Source organism: Pseudonaja textilis, chromosome 1 (genome assembly GCF_049901715.1).
Source record: "Pseudonaja textilis isolate UNSWEBS1 chromosome 1, rPseTex1.2, whole genome shotgun sequence".
NCBI lineage: Eukaryota > Metazoa > Chordata > Lepidosauria > Squamata > Elapidae > Pseudonaja > Pseudonaja textilis.
Genome location: NC_141990.1, coordinates 132,471,920 through 132,491,620, shown reverse-complemented (window position 1 = coordinate 132,491,620; position 19,701 = coordinate 132,471,920). Strand labels below are relative to the sequence as shown.

General features: G+C 37.2%; 1 protein-coding gene across 1 annotated transcript in view; it reads left to right on the top strand.

Annotated features, from left to right (window-relative positions):
* Nucleotides 1–19,701, top strand: part of MBOAT2 (membrane bound glycerophospholipid O-acyltransferase 2) — a 94,700-nt gene that overhangs the window by 21,361 nt on the left and 53,638 nt on the right. Inside the window, exons 2-3 of the mRNA XM_026695264.2 lie at nucleotides 12,461–12,606; nucleotides 12,931–13,008. Of these exons, the coding sequence (XP_026551049.1) occupies nucleotides 12,461–12,606; nucleotides 12,931–13,008 (224 nt within the window). The remainder of the gene's footprint in view (nucleotides 1–12,460; nucleotides 12,607–12,930; nucleotides 13,009–19,701) is intronic.

The window sequence follows — 19,701 nt, the reverse complement described above, 5'->3', positions numbered from 1 at the left end:
ATGCAAAAGTAATGCAGGATGGAGAATTTTTAATCAATGCTTTTAAAACTTGAAAATTGTTTATATGTACAAATAAAAAACCAATTAGGTAGCATGGTAATTTCTTTACTTCTACATTTGTAACGGCATTTACAAATAATGTACAAATGTAACTTTACATCTTGTTCTTTGGTGTGTAAAGTGCTAAACCCCAAACTTTATCTAAGCAGTGAACTCTGTAGGTGTCTCACTATCTCCTTTATAAGTATTTAGTCTGAATGTTGCTGTTTCGTTTGTGTGTCCACGTATGTGAGAAAATGAGAAGTTGCTTTTGAATTGCCCGACCACCGTTTCATCGTTCTGTTACTTTTGCCAGTAATTTGCAAAACTTTGAAGCTCCATTTAAATCTTATTTGAGAAGTGTCACACAAGAATTGGATTCAATAATTACAGAGTTTAGAATTATAGACAGCATTCAATGAGGCACTTTCAGGTACTCCTCATTTAGTGTTTGTCTCGTTTTAGAGAATGTTCATAGTTACGATGTAATGAAAAGATAACTTTACAACCAATCCTTGCATTTATAACCTTTGTAGGTCAGTTGGGGTGGCAGAGTGCAGGGTGGCAGAGGCCTCGGATAGGGTGACTGTGGCTGCTGGGACTAGGCTGGGGTGGGGTTATGGCTTCCCAGGGCACCAAGTAGCCCCTTTTCACTGCATTGCTGGCTTAGGCTGGGCTGGGTTTTACACTGTTGTAGCTCAGTGTTCTAGCAGACAGAGAACCACAGTGCACCAAGTAACCCCATTGCACTTCCTGGGACATGGTTTCTTTGTGCCGCACTGTTGGGTCTTCCTGTGGTGTGGTGGTTTTGTGTTGGCTCCTGTGGTTTTTGTGCTGCACTGCTGGAGTGGCTGTAACTTCTTGCAGTCCCAGAGCTGTGATGGGCCAAGAAATGCCCGAGCTGCAGCATATTCTTTCTCTGGCCTCCTTGAGCTCATGATACACTGATACATTCATTGTCCTGGTGCTAAATTTCCTACTCCTAAATAGATCATATTTAGTCTATGTCTGTGGCTTACTTGCTATGCGTGACCCAAAATCTATATACTGTACTGTCAACAGTATTGTTCACAGGGTTATTGGGGTATAAGTTTCTTTACAAGTATGAAATAAAGTTCCATAAAAAGGAAATTGAATTAAAATTGACATATATGAACAACGAATAACAAAGCTAACATCTTAAGTGAAGATGTTTATTTATACAACATTATGTTGTAAGTTATCTTAAAGAAAAACTGGGACCGTCTCCTCTTAACCAGAAACAGAGGAAAAATATCTGTTTTTGTCTGTAATCATTAACCTTTTTCCTTTGAGAATTTGCTAGGTCAAAGTTGGTGAATCAAATGTGTTCACATGCCTTTTCTTGTCCAACTTGTTATTGTTATCTTCTTATCCATTCATTTTAGAAATGAAACATGTCAAGATTTTTTTTAAAAACAATCCTCTGCCTACAGGTTCTTTTGTATCCCTTTAATTTCAGGGAGAAAATTAAGAATACTTTTAAATTCTTTCAGTGAGATTTAAAATAATTCAAGGTTATTTCTTTTGTGTGTCTTTTTATTTTTTTAAAAAGTTAGTGTTGTGGTTATGAGTGCTTTATAGTCCACTGCTTACTTCAGTTCTAAGAGACACTGAAAATCATAATAGCTTGCATTAAAAGTATCTAATAGAACCGTGATGGCGAACCTATGGCACACGTGCCACAGATGGCATGCAAAGCCATTTGTGCCGGCATGCAGGCTGCAGGCAAACTTACCTCACTGCGCATACATGCTCCTCACAGCTGATTTTTCAGTTGGTTTGAGGCCTTTTTCAGCCTCCCAAAGGCTTGAGGAAGGCTTCTTCAGGCCTTGCAGGTTGAAAACTAGGCCCGTTTCATCACTTCCTGTTTTTCTGAAAATACAGGAAGTGACAAAACAGGGCTAGTTTTCGGCCTGCAAAGCCTGCAGAAGCCTTCCTGAAGCCTCTGGGAGGCCAAAAAAGGCCTCAAACAGGCAGAAAATCAGCTGTGAGGCGCAGTGCAGGTAAGGAGCTGGCTGGGAGTGTGTGGCTGGGTGGGTAGGGATTGTGCACTCATACATAGGAAGCAGGGGGGTGCGCATTGCCTTCTGGGTGCTGGCACGTGAGCATGAGAGTGCAACTGCACACACAATTTTTGGCACAGGAGCCAAAAAAAGGTTAGCCACCACTGTAATAGAATGTTTCCTCCTGCATTTATTGGCTTGGAAATTCATTTGCATCAGAAACTCCCTTCTGGATGCCCTTGATTAATATAAAGGGAAATTTTTACTAATAAGAAGTCCCTCTTAGCTGTTGCTACCTGATTATAAGATGGTCTTTAAGAAGGCTTCCTAAGTATATGTTTATGTTATGTATTTCATATATTATAGGTTTATATACTTTAATGGGGTACTTTTAATGATGACCACAGGGATTTAATGTTCCTTTATTTTCAGTGAGAGAATTAAGATAATGTGCTATGCATTAGTCCTTCAATCAGCAGAAAACTATACCAGCTTAAAATTTGATACCATCTAAAAATTGCCCTAAAGACTCATTTACAATTTTTCCCTTATCTCTCCTCCCTAACCCCCCTCCCCCCCTCAAAAAAAGCAAGCAAGGAGGCCATGGCCTTATTTTTTTTACATGGATATGGAATATTTATAAAGGACAAAAAGTAAGAAAGGATTTTTCGAAATGACCATCAGAGCATTAATATTTTATATATTATTATTAACACACTCTGATGCTAAGGAGTTCTACTCCCCCTCCCCACCTGAAAACAGATCTAGTCTAAATGTAAAACTCAAGCAAAAGAGAGGAGTTTCAGTTTCAGTTTTAGTTACACAGCACCAAGCAGCTTTAGTACACAACATCCTTGCTCACACAGCAAATACTGCTTCAGTTTCCAAACAGCCCTCAACTCTCTCACACACTGACAGGATGCTAGCCAGATGAATACTGATGGATGTGGTAGGTAGAGGCACAATTTTTTTCCCCTAATTTTCCTCCCTAAAAACTAAGCTAGTTGCGTAGCAAAGCACGGGTATACAGCTAGTGCACTATATTAAAGGGAATAAGACAAGGGGCTCCTGTCTCTCCCTATTTATTTTTTACAATCATTAGAATGATTGGCAATTCAAATATGTCAAGAAAATAAAATTCCATCAGAAAATAAAATTCCATCAGTGAAATTAACTGCACAAGAACATGAATTGGAACTATTTGCTAATGATATTGTACCAACAAATTGGTCAACCTACAGTCTCCTTAAACATGCTGATGGAATATATAACAATATATGGTTGGTGTCAGGTTTAACAGGAAAAACTCGGGGACTTTGGAACTTTGCAGGATGAAAATAACTTGTATCAACTAATAGGCTTTAATATTAAAGGTCAAATAATTATGAGTTTTTCTTGACAAAAAGGAACAAAGATCTCTTCAAAAATGTTCATTCATCAGCCTGGCAACACAAACATATATTTGTAGATGGAAGAAATTAAACCTGTCTTGGTTCAGAATTGGAGTGGGAAAAATGAATATTTTATTAAACTAGATATTTTATTTTAGAGACTTTAATCTTTATTGAAAATAAGGTATTCACTGAAGTACTAAATTATATATGGTGTAATAAAAGGCCAACTATTACATTTAGGAACTTGTAGAATTCAAAAAAATGAGATGATTTAGCAGTTCTAAATCTCAGATTTCACTGTCGTGCTAGCTGCTTAAAATGGATTTCAGAAAGGTTTATAATATTTTCTTCACATCTATGGAAGAGGTATGACTCCATATTGGGGTTGATACACACAAAATTAAGCAATTTTCACGAGATCTTAAAATATTTGATAAGTCAATGGGAAGTCAGTAATTTGTTCAGAATATAAGCCTTTATTATTAACAGGAAAAATTAAGATCTTTCCAGTCTCTTGCTTCATAGTCCTATTCCATACTTAATTGGTTTCCGTACCTTCAAATACATAAGCAGGATAGCAGCAAAGCAATTACAGAAACAAAATTAAACAAATTGAGTAATTTGATAGAATTAAAAAAAATTATAATTCATAATCCTGAATATTTGTTAGGCATAATTTATATCATCTGCTAGGGAAGTAACTCAGAACAAAGAATGTTTGATGAAATGTTACACACACACACACACACACAATTTCCTTAACCTGTTGTTAATTAACATTTATATTTTCTTCTTCTATTATTTTTCCCTCAAATATTTCAATAGAAATATGTTTCAAATAGAAATTTGTAATGAAGTTTCATAGTTTTTAATGATGTCTACAGTCTATTATTACATGTGTGATTATTTTAGATGATTATCTGAGTTGGCTCTCTGCCCCAATTCTACTGTTATTTTTTAAAATAATCAAAATCATCTTCGCTATCTCTTTTTCAGCATTTGCTTCGGTCTAAGTTAGTACAAGTAGTCTTCGACTTCAGTGGTGGGCTGCTACAGGTTCGCCCAGGTTCGGACCCATAGCTAGTGTTATGGCTGGTTTGGCGAACTGCCAAATCCCACCCCGGCTTCATGAAACATCCCCTTCCACAAATGTTATTAGCAAGTGGAAAACATCCACCAATCACTTTCTTAACTGAGTTGGGAGTGACCAGGAGGCAAGTTTTGAGATAGGGCTAAACTGGTAGATCCCAATATACAACATCTATCAATTGTTTTCTGGTTACTTTGAAAGATGGAAAACTGCTCTTTTGAAAGAGCACTTAACTTGGGTTGAGGCTTCTGTTGAACCTACCTTAGTGTCCTTGCATAGGTCTTCCAGCCCCCCTCTTCAAAACTAGACTAAAACAGTTGATGGACACCGGGGAGGGGGTTGTTGCATAATCAAATAACAAAGGGCCTCTTTCCTGCTTCATCCTGCACCTCTTCCTGTTCCTCCTCTACAGATCTTCTACTTTTTGGACTGATATAGAACCAGGACCCATAGATCCTGGAGGGCATAGGAGAGGATAATTATTTGAAAGTTCCAGAAGCTTCTGCTCCCTAAACCTAATTGGCCATAAAGGGAAGGGCTCAGAGTTTGGAAGGCACTAAAGTGATCGATTCCAGTCCCGTAGAGTCATCTGATGAAGTAATGAACAAACAGTGGGTGAAGTGTCAGGATATACTCAAGTATCTTTCTTTTTTTAAAAAGGGAAATGTTGCCTTACAGTGAATTTCAGAGCCTAAGGACCAGCAAATTCTTAGATCACAAGGTGTTTTAAAGTAAAAGCATAAAGTGAAAGCAGAGTGAAATGTTTTTAGGTGAGAGTTGAGTGAAGAACCTGTGACCTAAATGTTATTGATAAACACATCCGTAAGGAAGGATTCTGAAAATTGTAGTTTAGCAATACCTGGAAAGTTACAAGTTCCCCACTTGCATTGCAGAGTGAATCTTGGGGAGCTTGTCAAAGACAAAGGAAGGGAAGAGGATTTGACATAGCTGATAGTAAAAGACATAATGAAAAGATCCCCTTTTAGAAAAGGTATCAACTTTTAGTACAATACTCCTTTTATTGGCGCTTAGTTTTGGGAAGTCTAATTCTCAAGTAATATTTTCTTGCAGTTTCACTGGTCTTCCAGATGCATTATTTAGTGCACTTAATGGGATTTTTGCCTCTTCTATAGGCTTTCATCTTTGCTCTTTGCATTTTTCACTGATATGAAACACACATGCACACAGACACAATATGCTGTATTGAGGACTATTTTATGTCAAAGAAATTGGGGGGGAGAGTGCTTAAATTCTCCTAGAGAAGGATTAATTGTAGGCAACTACAAATGATCATGAGTCTATGAAATGTTTGAGCTTTTCTTGTGTTTATTAGAACTAATAATAAATTTTTTGTATGGCCTGGTGATGCTGTAAAAAAAAGTGTAAATGGAAATTTGAAGCAGTCATTTAATTTTGTAAAGCCATGACCCCAGGTTTATCATAGGCTTTCTAAATCATTCTTTGCTTTTATATAAAGCTAAACTTTATTGGTTGTATGTCGGGTGAGATGAAGTTTATTAGCTGTAGTATAATCTAACGCATGGTATATTTTACAAATCAAGAGCCTATTCTTAGTTTTGATCACTAGAGAATTTGGGCTTCTTAGTTTTAATGTGGATTCTCTTTAAGAATTCACTGGGTCTCTTGTACGTTGCAGTGTCTTTGAATAGTAGCTTACATCACTACAGTGAGGTTGAGCCAGGCTTAGTATTTCAAGCTTTGCAAGAACTGTTTCAAAAGCCTTCCTGAGTTTGGAAAGTAGGGAATTTGATTCCCTTCCCATCCCACCCCCACCCTGGATATTTCTGTAAAGAAGACACAGTAAGAAGCATTGTGTCTTAAATAGTTTAATGGCCACGCATTCTAGGCACAAGATTGTTCCGATGCTGCAATGGTGCAACCAAGTGAAATGGTGTTGGGATGCTGAACAGCTTTCCTTATTTTCTGTAGCTAGACATAAGAGAAAAAATGGCTCGGGTAGAAATCTCTGGGAAATATTCCATTCAGTACACAGATTCTTAAGCCTTGGCAAATCTTCTACCATGCTGTGCCAAAGGTGACTATGGATCTACCCTGATTCTTTTGAGAATCGCAGCCTAATTTGCTCTATTTACATGTTAAACAAACACTTCAAAAGAAAAGGGGAAATGTCTAAAATTACTTTATAGCTCTGCAGAGATCTGAGAGAGGATGAAACTTGTTTTGTGGATATACTTGAGAATGGCAAATAGATATAACTAGCTTACCGAAATAACATTAATGGCTGGGGGGGGGAATGAAATGGGATTTGGATCCAAATTCTTTTTCTTCTACCTCTCTGTCCAAGGATATTTCCTCTGTGACTGAGCTTGTTTGTAACTTTGGAGCCTGGCTTGGCACAATATCTGTTGGAGAACAATGAGTAGTTAAAGCCATTCCTTCATTCTGTCCCCACTCTTGCCCTTAAAAAGAAGTGCCAATATCAATTCTGCACTGAAAGAGTGTTCTGGTGTTATTTTGTATATGCTCAAGGCTCGGACAGTATTCTTCAAATAGCTTTTCCCTCAGGCCTAGTTGCTATCTTGGGTGGGCCTTCTTATGATTCCTTTGCTCACACTTCCTTTTTTAAATTAGGCATAGTGATAAATTAGCAACAGGTGGACCTTGATTTATGATTATAACTGGGACCAGAATTTCCTTTGCCAAGAAGGCAGTTTTATTTATTTATTTATTTATTTATGTTTGTTTGTTTGTTTGTCAAGCGTGTATGAGAAAACAAGTATAAGTATGAACATAACATAAACATCTAAGTATAAATGGATATCAGTATTTACATAATAAATGAGTACAAATACATGGGAACAGTAGGACAGGGATGATAGGCATGCTGGTGTGCTTATGCATGCCCCTGACATGCATCTTAGGAATCGAGTGAGATCCAGTTTAAGGTTAAAGTTTTGGGGATTTGAGGATGTAACAGTAGAGTCAGGTAGTGAGATCCAGGCATTGTCCACTCTGTTGCTGAAGTCGTATTTTCTGCAATTGAGTTTGGAGCAGTTTACTTTGAGTTTGTATCTATTGTTTGCCCGTGTGTTATTGTGGTTGAAGCTGAAGTAGTCATTGAAAGGTAGGATGTTGTAGCAGGCAATTTTGTGTACTAAGCTTAGGTCAGACCACAGGTGGCATAGTTTTAAGTTGTCTAGGTCCAAAATTTCAAGCCTGGTGGCATAAGGTATTCTATTTTTTTTTAAGAACAAGTTTTATTGATTTTTGAAGACAAACAAAACATAAAACATAAAAGTATAAAACCTCCTTTCTAAGAATTACTTATAAATTTTAACAAGGCAAATAAAGCATTATTTTTTAAAACATAGTTCCACATTATCACATTTCCATTTACACATATTTATCTTTTCCAAATTTCTCATTATTTCTCCCTTCACTTTTGTTCAATTATATTTTTTTCAATCAAAGTTTTAGTAATTCTCAATCAGTCATAAGCACACAAAATACATAGCATAAAACAAGACATAAAAAAAATAAAACCTTCTATTGTGAACTGAGGAGTGAAGTACTCTTCTCATGAAATACCTCTGGACTCATTCAATTGTATTAATGTCCATTATACAGTGTGGATTCCATGCAGATGAGCTGTATTCAAGAATTGGTCTGGCAAAGGTTTTGTATGCCCTGGTTTGCAGTTCAATGCTACCGGAGAAAAAGCTTTGCAAAATTAGGTTAACAACTCTTAATGCCTTTTTGGCAATGCTGTTACAGTGAGCTCTGGAGCTTAGATCTTTTGAAATGAATACTCCTAGGTCTTTGACAGAGTGAGGGTCATCTAGGAGGTCATATCCTCCCAGTTTGTATTTAGTGTTCTGATTTTTGTTGCCAATGTGTAAGACAGAGCATTGGTTGGTTGAGATTTGAAGTTGTCAATTGTTCGACCATTCTGATACATAGTCAAAGTTGCTTTGTAGGGCAGCAGTATTGTCAGTGGTGTTAAATAGTTTTACATCATCAGCGAAGAGGACGCAGTTGCTTTTAATATGATCGCAAAGGTAATTTATGTAAATTAGAAAGAGAGAGGGTCCTAGAACTCTGCCTTGGGGGACACTGCTATTAACTGGTGCTGGGTTTGATAGGGCACTCCTTATTTTGACTATTTGTTGCCTGTTTGACAGGAATGTAGCTATCCATTTGTGCAGTGATCCAGAAGTGCCGTAAGAGCTTAGTTTTAACAGTAGTTTGTCGTGTACCAGTGAATCAAAGGCTTTGCAGAAGTCTATGTAAATTGCATCTATTGCTTTACCCTGGTCGAGTTGTGTAGTCCAAATGTTTTTGCAGTGTAGGAGTTGTAGATTACAGGACAAATTTTTCCTGAAACAAAACTGTTTGTTAGAGAGTTGTTTGTTTATCTCTAAGTGCCTCCACAACAATCCGTAATGGATTGGTTGACGATTGATTCCATGACTTTGCAGGTGACACAACATAATGAGATTGGTCTGTAATTTTCAACTAGGCTGGGGTCTCCCTTTTTGAAGATAGGAATGACCGTGGCTAATGACCATAGGTTGGGGAAAGTGCTGAAAGATATCTCGTAGATTGTGCTTAGTGGTTCGGCTATGGCAGTGGAAAGCTTTTTTAAGAAGTATGCACATAATCCATCAGGACCAATAGATAGAGATGGTTTTAGTTTGCGTAGTGTTCAGTTGTTAAATGAAGCCACACCCAATTTGATGATCAGTTTTGTCATTGTTATTAAGTGAATCACTGCAGTAGATAAGTGAATCGTGGTCATTAAGCAAACCAGCTTTCCTCATTGACTTTGCTTTTTGGAAGCTGCTGGGAAGGTTACAAATGGTGATCACATGAGCCCAGGATACTGCAGTCTGCAGACTGCCAAATGCCCAAATTCTGATCATTTGACTTATAAGTTTGAAACACGGCCGTCAGTCACTTTTTTCAATGTTGTTATACTTCTAATAGTCACTAAAATATGGTCCTAAGTCAAAGACTACCTGTATTTAGAAATTACACAACTCACAAAACACCTGGCTATCTACACTAATTAACAGTTAAAACTTAAATCAAATTCAACAAAGCTAAAAAAGCAATAATCATATAAGAAAAAAAAAATCCTATTTACCAAAACACCAAATGTTTTGGTGAACACCAAAGGACATGTGCAGGACATTTTACTGAACAGTGATGGCATCTGCTGTAAACAAATTTGGAAACTGAGTCATGGTTTTAAGCAAACCTTTGGGATAAATGAGATGCTTTGTAACATGAGCACGCTGCCCATTCTTGGCATAGTATTTTATTGTCTATATTTTTTTTATTTAAACCATTTATATGGTTGCCCAACTTGCAATAGCAATTTCAGGTATGCTAACAGAATTTAAAAACTATGGATACAAAATAAACAATATAAAAAACACATAATAGCAATCAAGGACAATATCGAACAATAGTAAGTTGACAGCTCCTGACAGGTATAACTAACTAGTTGTACAAACTTTTAAGGCTTTCTAAAAACCTAGGAGGCCTGTTGAAACTCAATACGGTGTTTGATTTAATAAGAAGGAATTAGGCTCCCTTTGGTTTTCTTCACCTTATTTCCAAGGTTGCTGTGCAATTTCTGTGTGTTGCCACTTCTGCTAAGTCAGAAATGGACATCTGGTGCTACACGCAGCTTCCACACTTCTTTCCAATAATGTTTGGAGCTCCTTTTGCATGGATTAACAATGCGTGTGGTTACTAAATATGCCCTTACGTTGCCTTTTTATCTACGGCAGCTAGGCTTTAAACGTTGTTCTCCTTTTCTTTATTGTCCTCTCCCTGCTTTAAATTTTTAGCACTTGAAACGGTGAAAAGGCTGCTGAGCAATATCTTCAGGTATTAGCTATCTGCTTTGGGACTTGTTCTGAGAAAGGAATCCCTCTTAACTCGACTTTAACTCTTCAGCTTTTCTAAAAGCTATAGTTGCCGTTGCAATATCTTACAGACTACAAGATTCTGAAATAAATTCTCAATGCCATTTTTTTAGAACACAGGCAGTTGAAGAAGCTCACCCTCTTTACAGTCCAAATACAATAAAGATTTGCTTTTTTTTCTGTGTGTATGAACAATAACGCAAATTGGGGATTAAAAGAAAAACAGTTTTGGAACTTTTATTGTGAAAGTGTGAGTTAAAACCCCAATCCCAACCCTGTTTGAAACAACAGATAAATACAGTAGATTTCACGAAGTTCTTCTCATTGTTCTCCTGATTCTTCATAATGCTATAGGATAATAACACAATAAAATAGATAAAAGAAATCCACATTTTGGAGGAAGGGAGTCGTTTGCATCTGTTTCCTTTGATTGATTAGCTCTACCGTGTGCTGCATATATGTTCCTGTGCTCCACAGTTTCCTTTTTTATCCTGGAAAATATATGATGTTTACCGATAGTCCTCGACTTATGACAATTTGCTTAATGACCATTTGAAGTTACAATGCTGAAAAAAGTGATTGTGATCAGCTCTTCCACTTTTGACTGTCGTAGTTTCCCCACAGTCACGTGATCAGAATTTTGGTGCTTGGCAACCAGCATGCATATACGACAATTGCAGCGTCCCGGGGTCACATGATTGACATTCGCCGCCTTCCTAGGTGGCTTCTAACAAGCAAAGTCAATGGGGGAAGCTGGATCCTCTTAACAACTGTATTATTCACTTAACGACTGTGGCAAAAAAGGGTCACTTAACAACCACATTAGTGATGGAATTTCAGTTTCAAATGTGATTTTAAGTTGATGACTACCTGTACAGCTATAAATAATGCACTATACAGACACAGAAATGAGTCAGGTATTTACCTACATTGTACTTAATTTCTAACTATTTATAACATTTATTTTTCCATCCTAGTTCAATGAAAAATATCAGACAATACAGTTCTTACACACCACCAACAGGTCTTTTCCTACATGAGTTTCACCCTATACCGGGGTGTCAAACACTGTTTAATTGAGTGCCACATCAGGGTTGTGTTTGACTTCAGAGGGCCAGGGGGAGTGGCCGTTGCCATGGTGGGCATGACACAGAACTCATGTCAGGGGTACCTGTGGTGGCCAGGTACTAAGGCAGGACTTCCGTGAGATCCTCCTTCATTCTCATTACAATCTTCCTTCCTTCCTTCCTTCCTTCCTTCCTTCCTTCCTTCCTTCCTTCCTTCCTTCCTTCCTTCCTTCCTTCCTTCCTTCCTTCCCTCCCTCCCTCCCTCCTTCCTCTCTCTCTTCATTCTCTTTTCCTCTTCCCCTCTTTCTTTATTTTTCCTTCCTTGTTCTCTTTCCATCTTCACTTCTTTTTCTTTGCCTTTCCTCTTTCCCTTTCTCCTTTCCTATCCCTTCTTGCATGCTCAAATACAAAAGGGGAAACATTTCTCCTTTTTTTGTTTTTTGTTTGTTTTGATAGCCCACTGCCAATGAACGTGGAACTCGGGTTTTCACTGGCAGAGGGTTGCAGGATGCTGTCATGGTCAAAAACGGGGTACCGGGCTCCGTTTTTGTTAGCAGAGGCACTGCGGGCCGCTTCTTTGCTGTTTCCAGACAGGCCCTACAGGCCAGATCTAATGAGTGTTTCCTTGAGTTTGACACCCCTGCCCTATATATTTAAATATAATTCAATAAAAATCATGATGTTAGTTAATAGTTAACTTTTTGTATTTGTAGTTGATAAAGTGCTTTACTTATTGTTTGTTGCTCATATTGTTGATGAAATGATTACTTGGCATCCCACCAGTTTCCTCAACAATTCCTATGACTATTAAGTCTGATTTTTTAAAAGTTTGCCACTGTTCTTTTTGTTAACATAACCAGAAAATCAAACTCAACACATAATTATGTGAATTATAATGTTTTTAATAATCATTGTCTCTTCTCCACAGGTCAACTTTGTAGTGTGCCAACTTTTTGCCTTGCTGGCTGCTCTGTGGTTTCGAACTTACCTTCATTCAAGCAAAACTAGTCCGTTCATAAGGCATGTTGTTGCCACACTATTGGGCCTTTATCTTGCACTTTTTTGTTTTGGATGGTAAGTAGCTCAATTTTTCATTTCAGTGCTTTTATTTCCTAGAGTTAATAGTAGAGTGCTGGATTTTATTCTAGAAACATCAGTTAGTGTATTCTCAAAAGAAAGGGATTGTGACAGGACCCATTTATTAAACTTGGATACAATGGGTGAAAATGGCTTTAGAATAATTCCCATGTCTCTGAAATTCTAATTTAATTCTAATTCTAATTTAATTCTCCTTTATCAACAAAGGAGCAGATCAGACAGTGTTTTATTTCTCTCTATTACTTAAAACTGAATTGGTACTTGGATTAATAAGACATTATCATAATATTTCCTTCCTAGGTATGCCTTACATTTTGTTATACAAAGTGGAATTTCATACTATATCATGATCATTATAGGAGTGGAAAATATGCACAAGTGAGTATTGAGCCATTCATATATCCTTAAGTGAAGTATAGAGGGTGATACAATTTGCAGGTGTGAATGGGACTTTAGGTGAAATGTTATAGATGTTATGAAGTAAACACGTCCCATCTTAGTGCATTCCATATCTTTAATATACATTGTCTTATGAGTATTTCAGAATCACTTTCAGTGCCCAGACTCACCCTCAAGTACCTTGTTTATCGCCCACCTTGTGTATCGCCCACCTTGTCCACTGTCTAAAGTGCCAGAAACTTATCACACCTACTGTTTGCAGACAGAAACCCTGGAGGGATGCTGTAATTCTTTGTCCTGAGTTGCTGACATGTTTTCATTGCTTCATCATCAGCTCTGACTCCCACATTCTTATTCCATCTAAGTACAAAAATCTGTGACAATTGAGATTGTAAAGAAATTTGAGTTTTCATTCATTAGTTTTAAAGAAAGAAAAAGGCACAGTATTTATATCCACGAATAAGCATAAATGGCATGATTTGATTTAAGTCTGGGAATCTTCTGGTTGTCTCTTCATTGCCAGTTGCATAATACATGCTGCATGTTGCTCCCTTGTCTTCTTAATTTGAATAACTATAATATGCATTATTGTGAGCAATGTATGTTTATTATGTGTCTGATAAAACACAAATCAAGGCAAATCACAACTGCATTTGTAAGCTTGAGTTCTCAAAAATATGAATCTTCTTGAGGTATAGATGTTAAACCGGATGGAGGTCTGTAGTTGTGCCATAGAATGTGCCACATTCAAACCTATGTGATACAGTTATCATAGTAAGTTGAAAAATATTGAACCTGGCCCATGTATACATTTTATTCCCATCTTGGCCTAAAAATGTGATATTTTTGTGAATTGTGTTAAAAATTAATTGTGCAAAACAGACTCACTTGGGAAGCCACTCCTTCATTGACTAGTGAAACTGTAAATAATGGTTTAAAAAATTAAAATTTTATGGGCTGTTAAAGGTCAGAAGAGTCTTCTCTAGATTTCTGCCTTTTTTTTGTTCTGGATACAATAAGACTTCACCTCCTGAAATTCCCCAGTTATTCTGGGCTGGTATTGAAAGAATGTTAATCCCAATATATTTGGAAAGCATCTGATGGGGAATTTGTGGCCTTTGGTAAAAGTACTGACAATATTCATGCATGTTCAGCCTTATTCTCAAATTATGAAGTTCAGCGCTCAGTGTTAGCATATAGAATTTATGTAGCAGAAAAAAATATAGTGATTTTTTTTGGGTGTATTCTTGTAATTATGGTAGTAGAAATACTGGTTATAATAACCTCAATTCATCTATATAATTAAGTACCAATTAAGCATAGTACAAAATCAACATTGTATTTAGCATCGTGTTTCTACATGAATTGGTATTGTAATATGTAGGTTTTTGCCTCCTGCAGTACTCTTGAATGTAAGCTATGTTGGTTCTGAAAAACTGTTATAAGCAATTTGGAGGCACATTTTCCTAAGGCACATTTTCCTGGCTAGGAAGGACTGTGCAGAATTGGTGTGCCAGTTGTGTCTTTTTCTAGACTCTTGAGGCTTGACTACTGCAATGCTCTTTATGGGGGGGCTGTCCCTGAAGACCATCTGGAAGCTTCAACTGGTCCAGAGTGTGACAGCATGAAAAAAATGGGCATGGCTTAGTGTGCCCATATAACACTGCACTGGTTACCAGTTTGCCTTTGGGTGTGATTCAAGGTGCTGGTTGTTACTTATAAAACCTTACATGGCCTAGGGCCTGGTTGCTTGAGCGACTACCTATCTCACATAGCATGTGAAATTGGCTAGACAGTTATTGGCTAGCATAACTGTCTAGCCAATTCAATCCTGTAGGGTTGGTGCTCTCTGGGCTTCTTTGATTAAACAGGGCTATTGGTCAGGGCCCCAGAAGCACCCCTTCTCTGTAGCATTACCTGTCCTTTGGAACAATGCTGCCTCTGGATGGCTCTCCCTCTGCTGTAGTTCAGAAGACCAGACAAGACCTGGATCTTCATCCATTCTTCGTTGGCAAGGGAGAGTCAGACCCCTCACTTCATTGCACTTGCTATCTTTTATTGATTTTATTCTAATTTCTTCATTTGATTGATGGGAACTGCTCAAAGTCTTTGAGAGTTAGGGATCATGAATAAAAAGTTTAATGCATTGTTATAGCTGCTGCTGTTATTGTTACATTTGGTTACAGAGTCAGCCAGATGTTTAATGTGGATTTGGCATTTTTTATCCACTTATTGAGGATCTGGGATGGCAGGTATTTGATAGTAGTAGAGGTATCTATTTTTGAAAAGTTGGTTACTATACAAAAACCTGCATAGAACAAAATAAGATCAAATTGGAAATATAATTTCAGTTCTGCTTTAAGACTGTTTCTGGACTTTGTGCTTGAGGTGGAAAAAAATGAAACTTTGAAATTTTGGGTTTTACTGATTAGATTGATTTGCCATGATAGAAATAGCTAGTTTATACTATTACGGAAAAGTAAAACGTTGAGGTTTGATGTTGCTTTATTCTACTGCAACAGAGGAGTCGGAAGTCAACTCTCTTTTCCTCTCTCTTCTTCACTTCTCTTTTCCGCTTCCCCTCCCCTCTTTGTCCTACTATTTGATTTTGTATTTTTGTATTTTTATTCTATTCTATAAACTAATAAAATGTTAAAATGAAAGGAAATATAATTTCAGGTTGTTTGTATAATTGTCTAGAGCAAATTATTCAACATTTCCTTGGGAGATGATTGCATTATTAAATATAACAAGCTTAGTAATTTATATTTTACCTTGTTCAAATATTATTTTCAGTTGAGCTGCCCTATCTATCTTGTTTCAGATTTCTTTTTTAAATAAATTGACAGTGCTGAAACAGGTTCTTAGCGTCTAAATTGAACCAATGTACTTTATGACCTTCAGCCAGCACCAGCATACAAGAAGAATAAATATAAACTTAAAACAATGGGAGATAGATACACTGAGTGTGTCAATACATGCTCTAGTTGGTGGGATGTGGGCCAGTGTTTTGGCTTGCAAGATGGTCTCCAGATTAGACATCCTAGCTTGCATGCATGTGAGCATGCTTGGGGTAACCTGGACTTTGGTTGTGTTAAAACTGACCATTGCTGTCTTAGCAGCAGAGTAATGCTCTGTATGATTTGGGTGTGGCTGAGGCTGATACACTAGATTCTACCTTCTATGCCTCACTAAAAAGTATTTCTGTATGTGAAAAACTAGAAAACCAGTCATGGTGAGTGGTGAAAATCAGTATCGGAAAATCTCTATGGTGATCACCAGATCCATAGAAAACTGAATTTTGGAATGGAGAGAGTAAATGATAAAAATGTGTATTCAGGTCTTGCATGAAAAATATTACAAGATAGATTATTCTCCCAACAGAAGAAAACTAGGCAAAGAAATAGGATGCAGAAGCCTTTTGGAAAACAATGAAAGGGTGTCATATTACAGAGTGACACAAAAGTGTAGTTACACAAATGGAAAATATGAAAATGTCCCATCTATTTTAAATACAGATGATGCCATGTGATTGACTGATAACCAAATGATTTACAGAAAACATTGGGTAGAAAGTGTAAGGCAATGAGATATGTGAATTTGAAAATTAAAAAACAAGAGTAAAAAGTGAGTGAATGACTAGAAAATATACATTATCTGCAAAAAGAAAAATAGATGAAATTTTATATGTTGTTATTGGAATATTTGGAGGGGCAATGGTTCAGTGGTTAAAGATGTTGAGCTTGTCAGCTGCAGAGCTGATAGCCTGGGTTCAAGATCAGAGTGACATGGGATGGGGTGACTGTTACTTGCCCCAGCTCCTGCCCACCTAACAATTTGAAAGCATGCAAATGCAAGTAGATTAATAGGTACCACTTTGGTGGGAGGGTAACAGCATTCCGTGCAGTTCAGCATATAGTCATGCTGCCCACATGACCGCAGAAATGTCTTTGGACAATGCTGGTTGCTAAGAACAGCACCAACCCCTAAATTCGGACATGACTTGACAGGGGAAACCTTTATCTTTAATGGAATGTTTACTAAAAACGGAGACTGGGTGAAGAAATAATAAGACATGCAACCACTGGCAGGAAGTAATGGGTATGTGGTCTGTGACTTTCGTTGATGATTAATTACATAAGGACAAACAAAAAAGTATGTTGGGAGTTTAATGAAGTTTTTGTAGTGAATGAAGAAGAGGGTGGTTCTGCAAAGAATAGGTATTGAATGAAAGAGTACTAAATAAGTGAGTGACTAGTATGAAAAAATTATTTGAGGTGGTTTGGTCATCTAGCATAAATAATTGAGGATAAAATTGCAAAATACATTGAAGAATGAATGGGTTGAGAGGAAGAAAAACACTAGAAAGTTTTGATTGGATCAGTTGATGAAACCTCAAAAAAAAAAAAAAAAAGAGAGAGAGAAATGTTTAAAGAACAAAAGGCAGTGCATGAAGGCCTGTGCAAACATGCTGGAAGACAGTGTGATATGGAAGGCTAGACTGATAATGAGAGACTCTGTGTAGTAAGTGGTGTTGGTATAAATTAGAATTTCTTCCCTTCCCCTTCCTTTCTCAGACTTAAATTTCTTTGAGTTTTATTTATTTTTTGCTTCTGAAAGGGAATTACATGATTGGTATTTTTATTATACATACTGTATATGCAGATGAAAAATGTGAGAATTTCTTTGCATACTGATAAAAAGACGTGCAATTCTGAAACAAATATTCTCCCACCTTTACAATACAAAATGGACAAGAATTTTACATGCCTATGCATTTTCAAGTTAGTCATGACTCCTACCAACTGCCTGGATTAGTCTCTGCATTTTTCTTGGCAAGCTTTTCAGAAATTGCTTTTCATTCCCTTCTTGTTAGGACTTAGAGAGAGTGGCCCAAAGTCACCCAGATGGCTTTTTGTGCCTAAGGAGACTCACTAGAACTTGTAGCCTCAGTTTGTAGCCTGGTAACCACTGCACCAAACTGGCTCTGTATTAAATATTACCAATCAATAATTTGAAGACACTATTTCCAGCCCAGACTGATTGAAAATAGTGTGACTAATTCCAGTGAGACTTTATCTATAAGGGAGGCATAAGTGCTTCAAGTTCTTAGAGTGTGGCAGCCGATCCTCTTGCTGTGCTGTTGAGTGCTGAGCTGGTCTCTAATACCTTCTAATAATACAAGAATTGAGTGAACCTGTGCCAGAATTGGGTAAATGCTCGGATTAGCCATTTGACTCAAGCAATCAACCAGATGACTCAGCTGCCACTTATTGTTGTACTGTCTATCACAATTGTGACTTCAGTCTCTTCATTTCGTGTCTGATAAATACATCAGACGTCCAGAAAAAATCAAAGTATCATTCAAAAATACTGAATTATATGTATTCTTTAAAATTGTGAATTTTTTTTCCCCCAGATCATTCTTGGATGAGATTTATCCTTTGACTTTTGACAAAGCTTCCAAATGGCCATTCTAAATCTAGAAAATAATCCTGTTCTGGATAGTTATATCAATGTTTTACTTAAAGGTTCATCTGCCTTTGGTGACTCTGCCAGAATGACAATATCTACTGATGAAATTACACTTACAAAGTATGGACATTTATTGTTGATTTCCAATGTTTTTGCTTGGAATGGAGTGTAATGAACTGGCTTTATTTGACTAATTTAAAAAGAGAGTAGCTAATGAATTGTGAGATGAGTTGGTTTTAGAGGATATGCCAAACATTAAAAAATTAAGCCAGTACTTGACTGTAGATGGAAGACTAGAAGAATTTTATTTTTATTTATGAAATTTATCCAGTGCCTCAGATTTGATAACCTCTAGACAAAGTACACATCCAAATTATAATAAAACAGTAATACAATAAACTAAAGCAAAAATTAAAATTTAATTTATAAATTAAAACAGTTATAAAAACACTCTGACATACATGCCTTGAGTAATCAGTCCCAAAGCTGTGTTTTAAAGACCAGATCTTGATAGGTTTCTGCAAGACCATGGAGCTACCTTTGCCTCATGAGGTATGTTGTTCTAGCGGAGGAGAGCCTCCGTGGAGAATACCCACCATTGTCCTCCAGCTTTTGGGATTTTATACTAGCTGTATTTTTTGGGTAGTCCCAGGTGGAACTCCATAGAAAATAATTCACTGTAATCAATGTAAGAAGTGACAAAAGCACAAAACAAAGGATTGTCTTTAAGGAGGAATCTGTCCCAACGGATCCCCAGCTTTCAAGCATGCTCTCCCTGAAAAGTATAACCCCATCAAAAATCAATATTGATAATCCCTTGAAGACTTTTGAATCAGCAGTCTTTCCATCTTGCTTGAGATGAATCTGAATCTTTCTCCTCATTCAGACAGTCTCCAGGCATTGGGTTTTAACTGCCTTATATCCTATTTGGCCTAGGGTGATGTGCAATTGAATATCATTAGCATATCAAATGTATTTGACCTTGAACCAGTAAGGTCAAGGTCTAGCATATCCCTTCTAGCATATCCCTGGTCATGTTAAACAGAATTGGGAAGAAGAATGAGCCCTGCATTCCATACAATTCCCAGCCCTTGGTGGCATTCTAGAACATAATATGGTTGGCAAAAATGAAGGCTGTTGAGAGGTTCAGCAGCACCATAGTAGTGTGTTTCTGTCATCCAAACTTCTCCAACCATC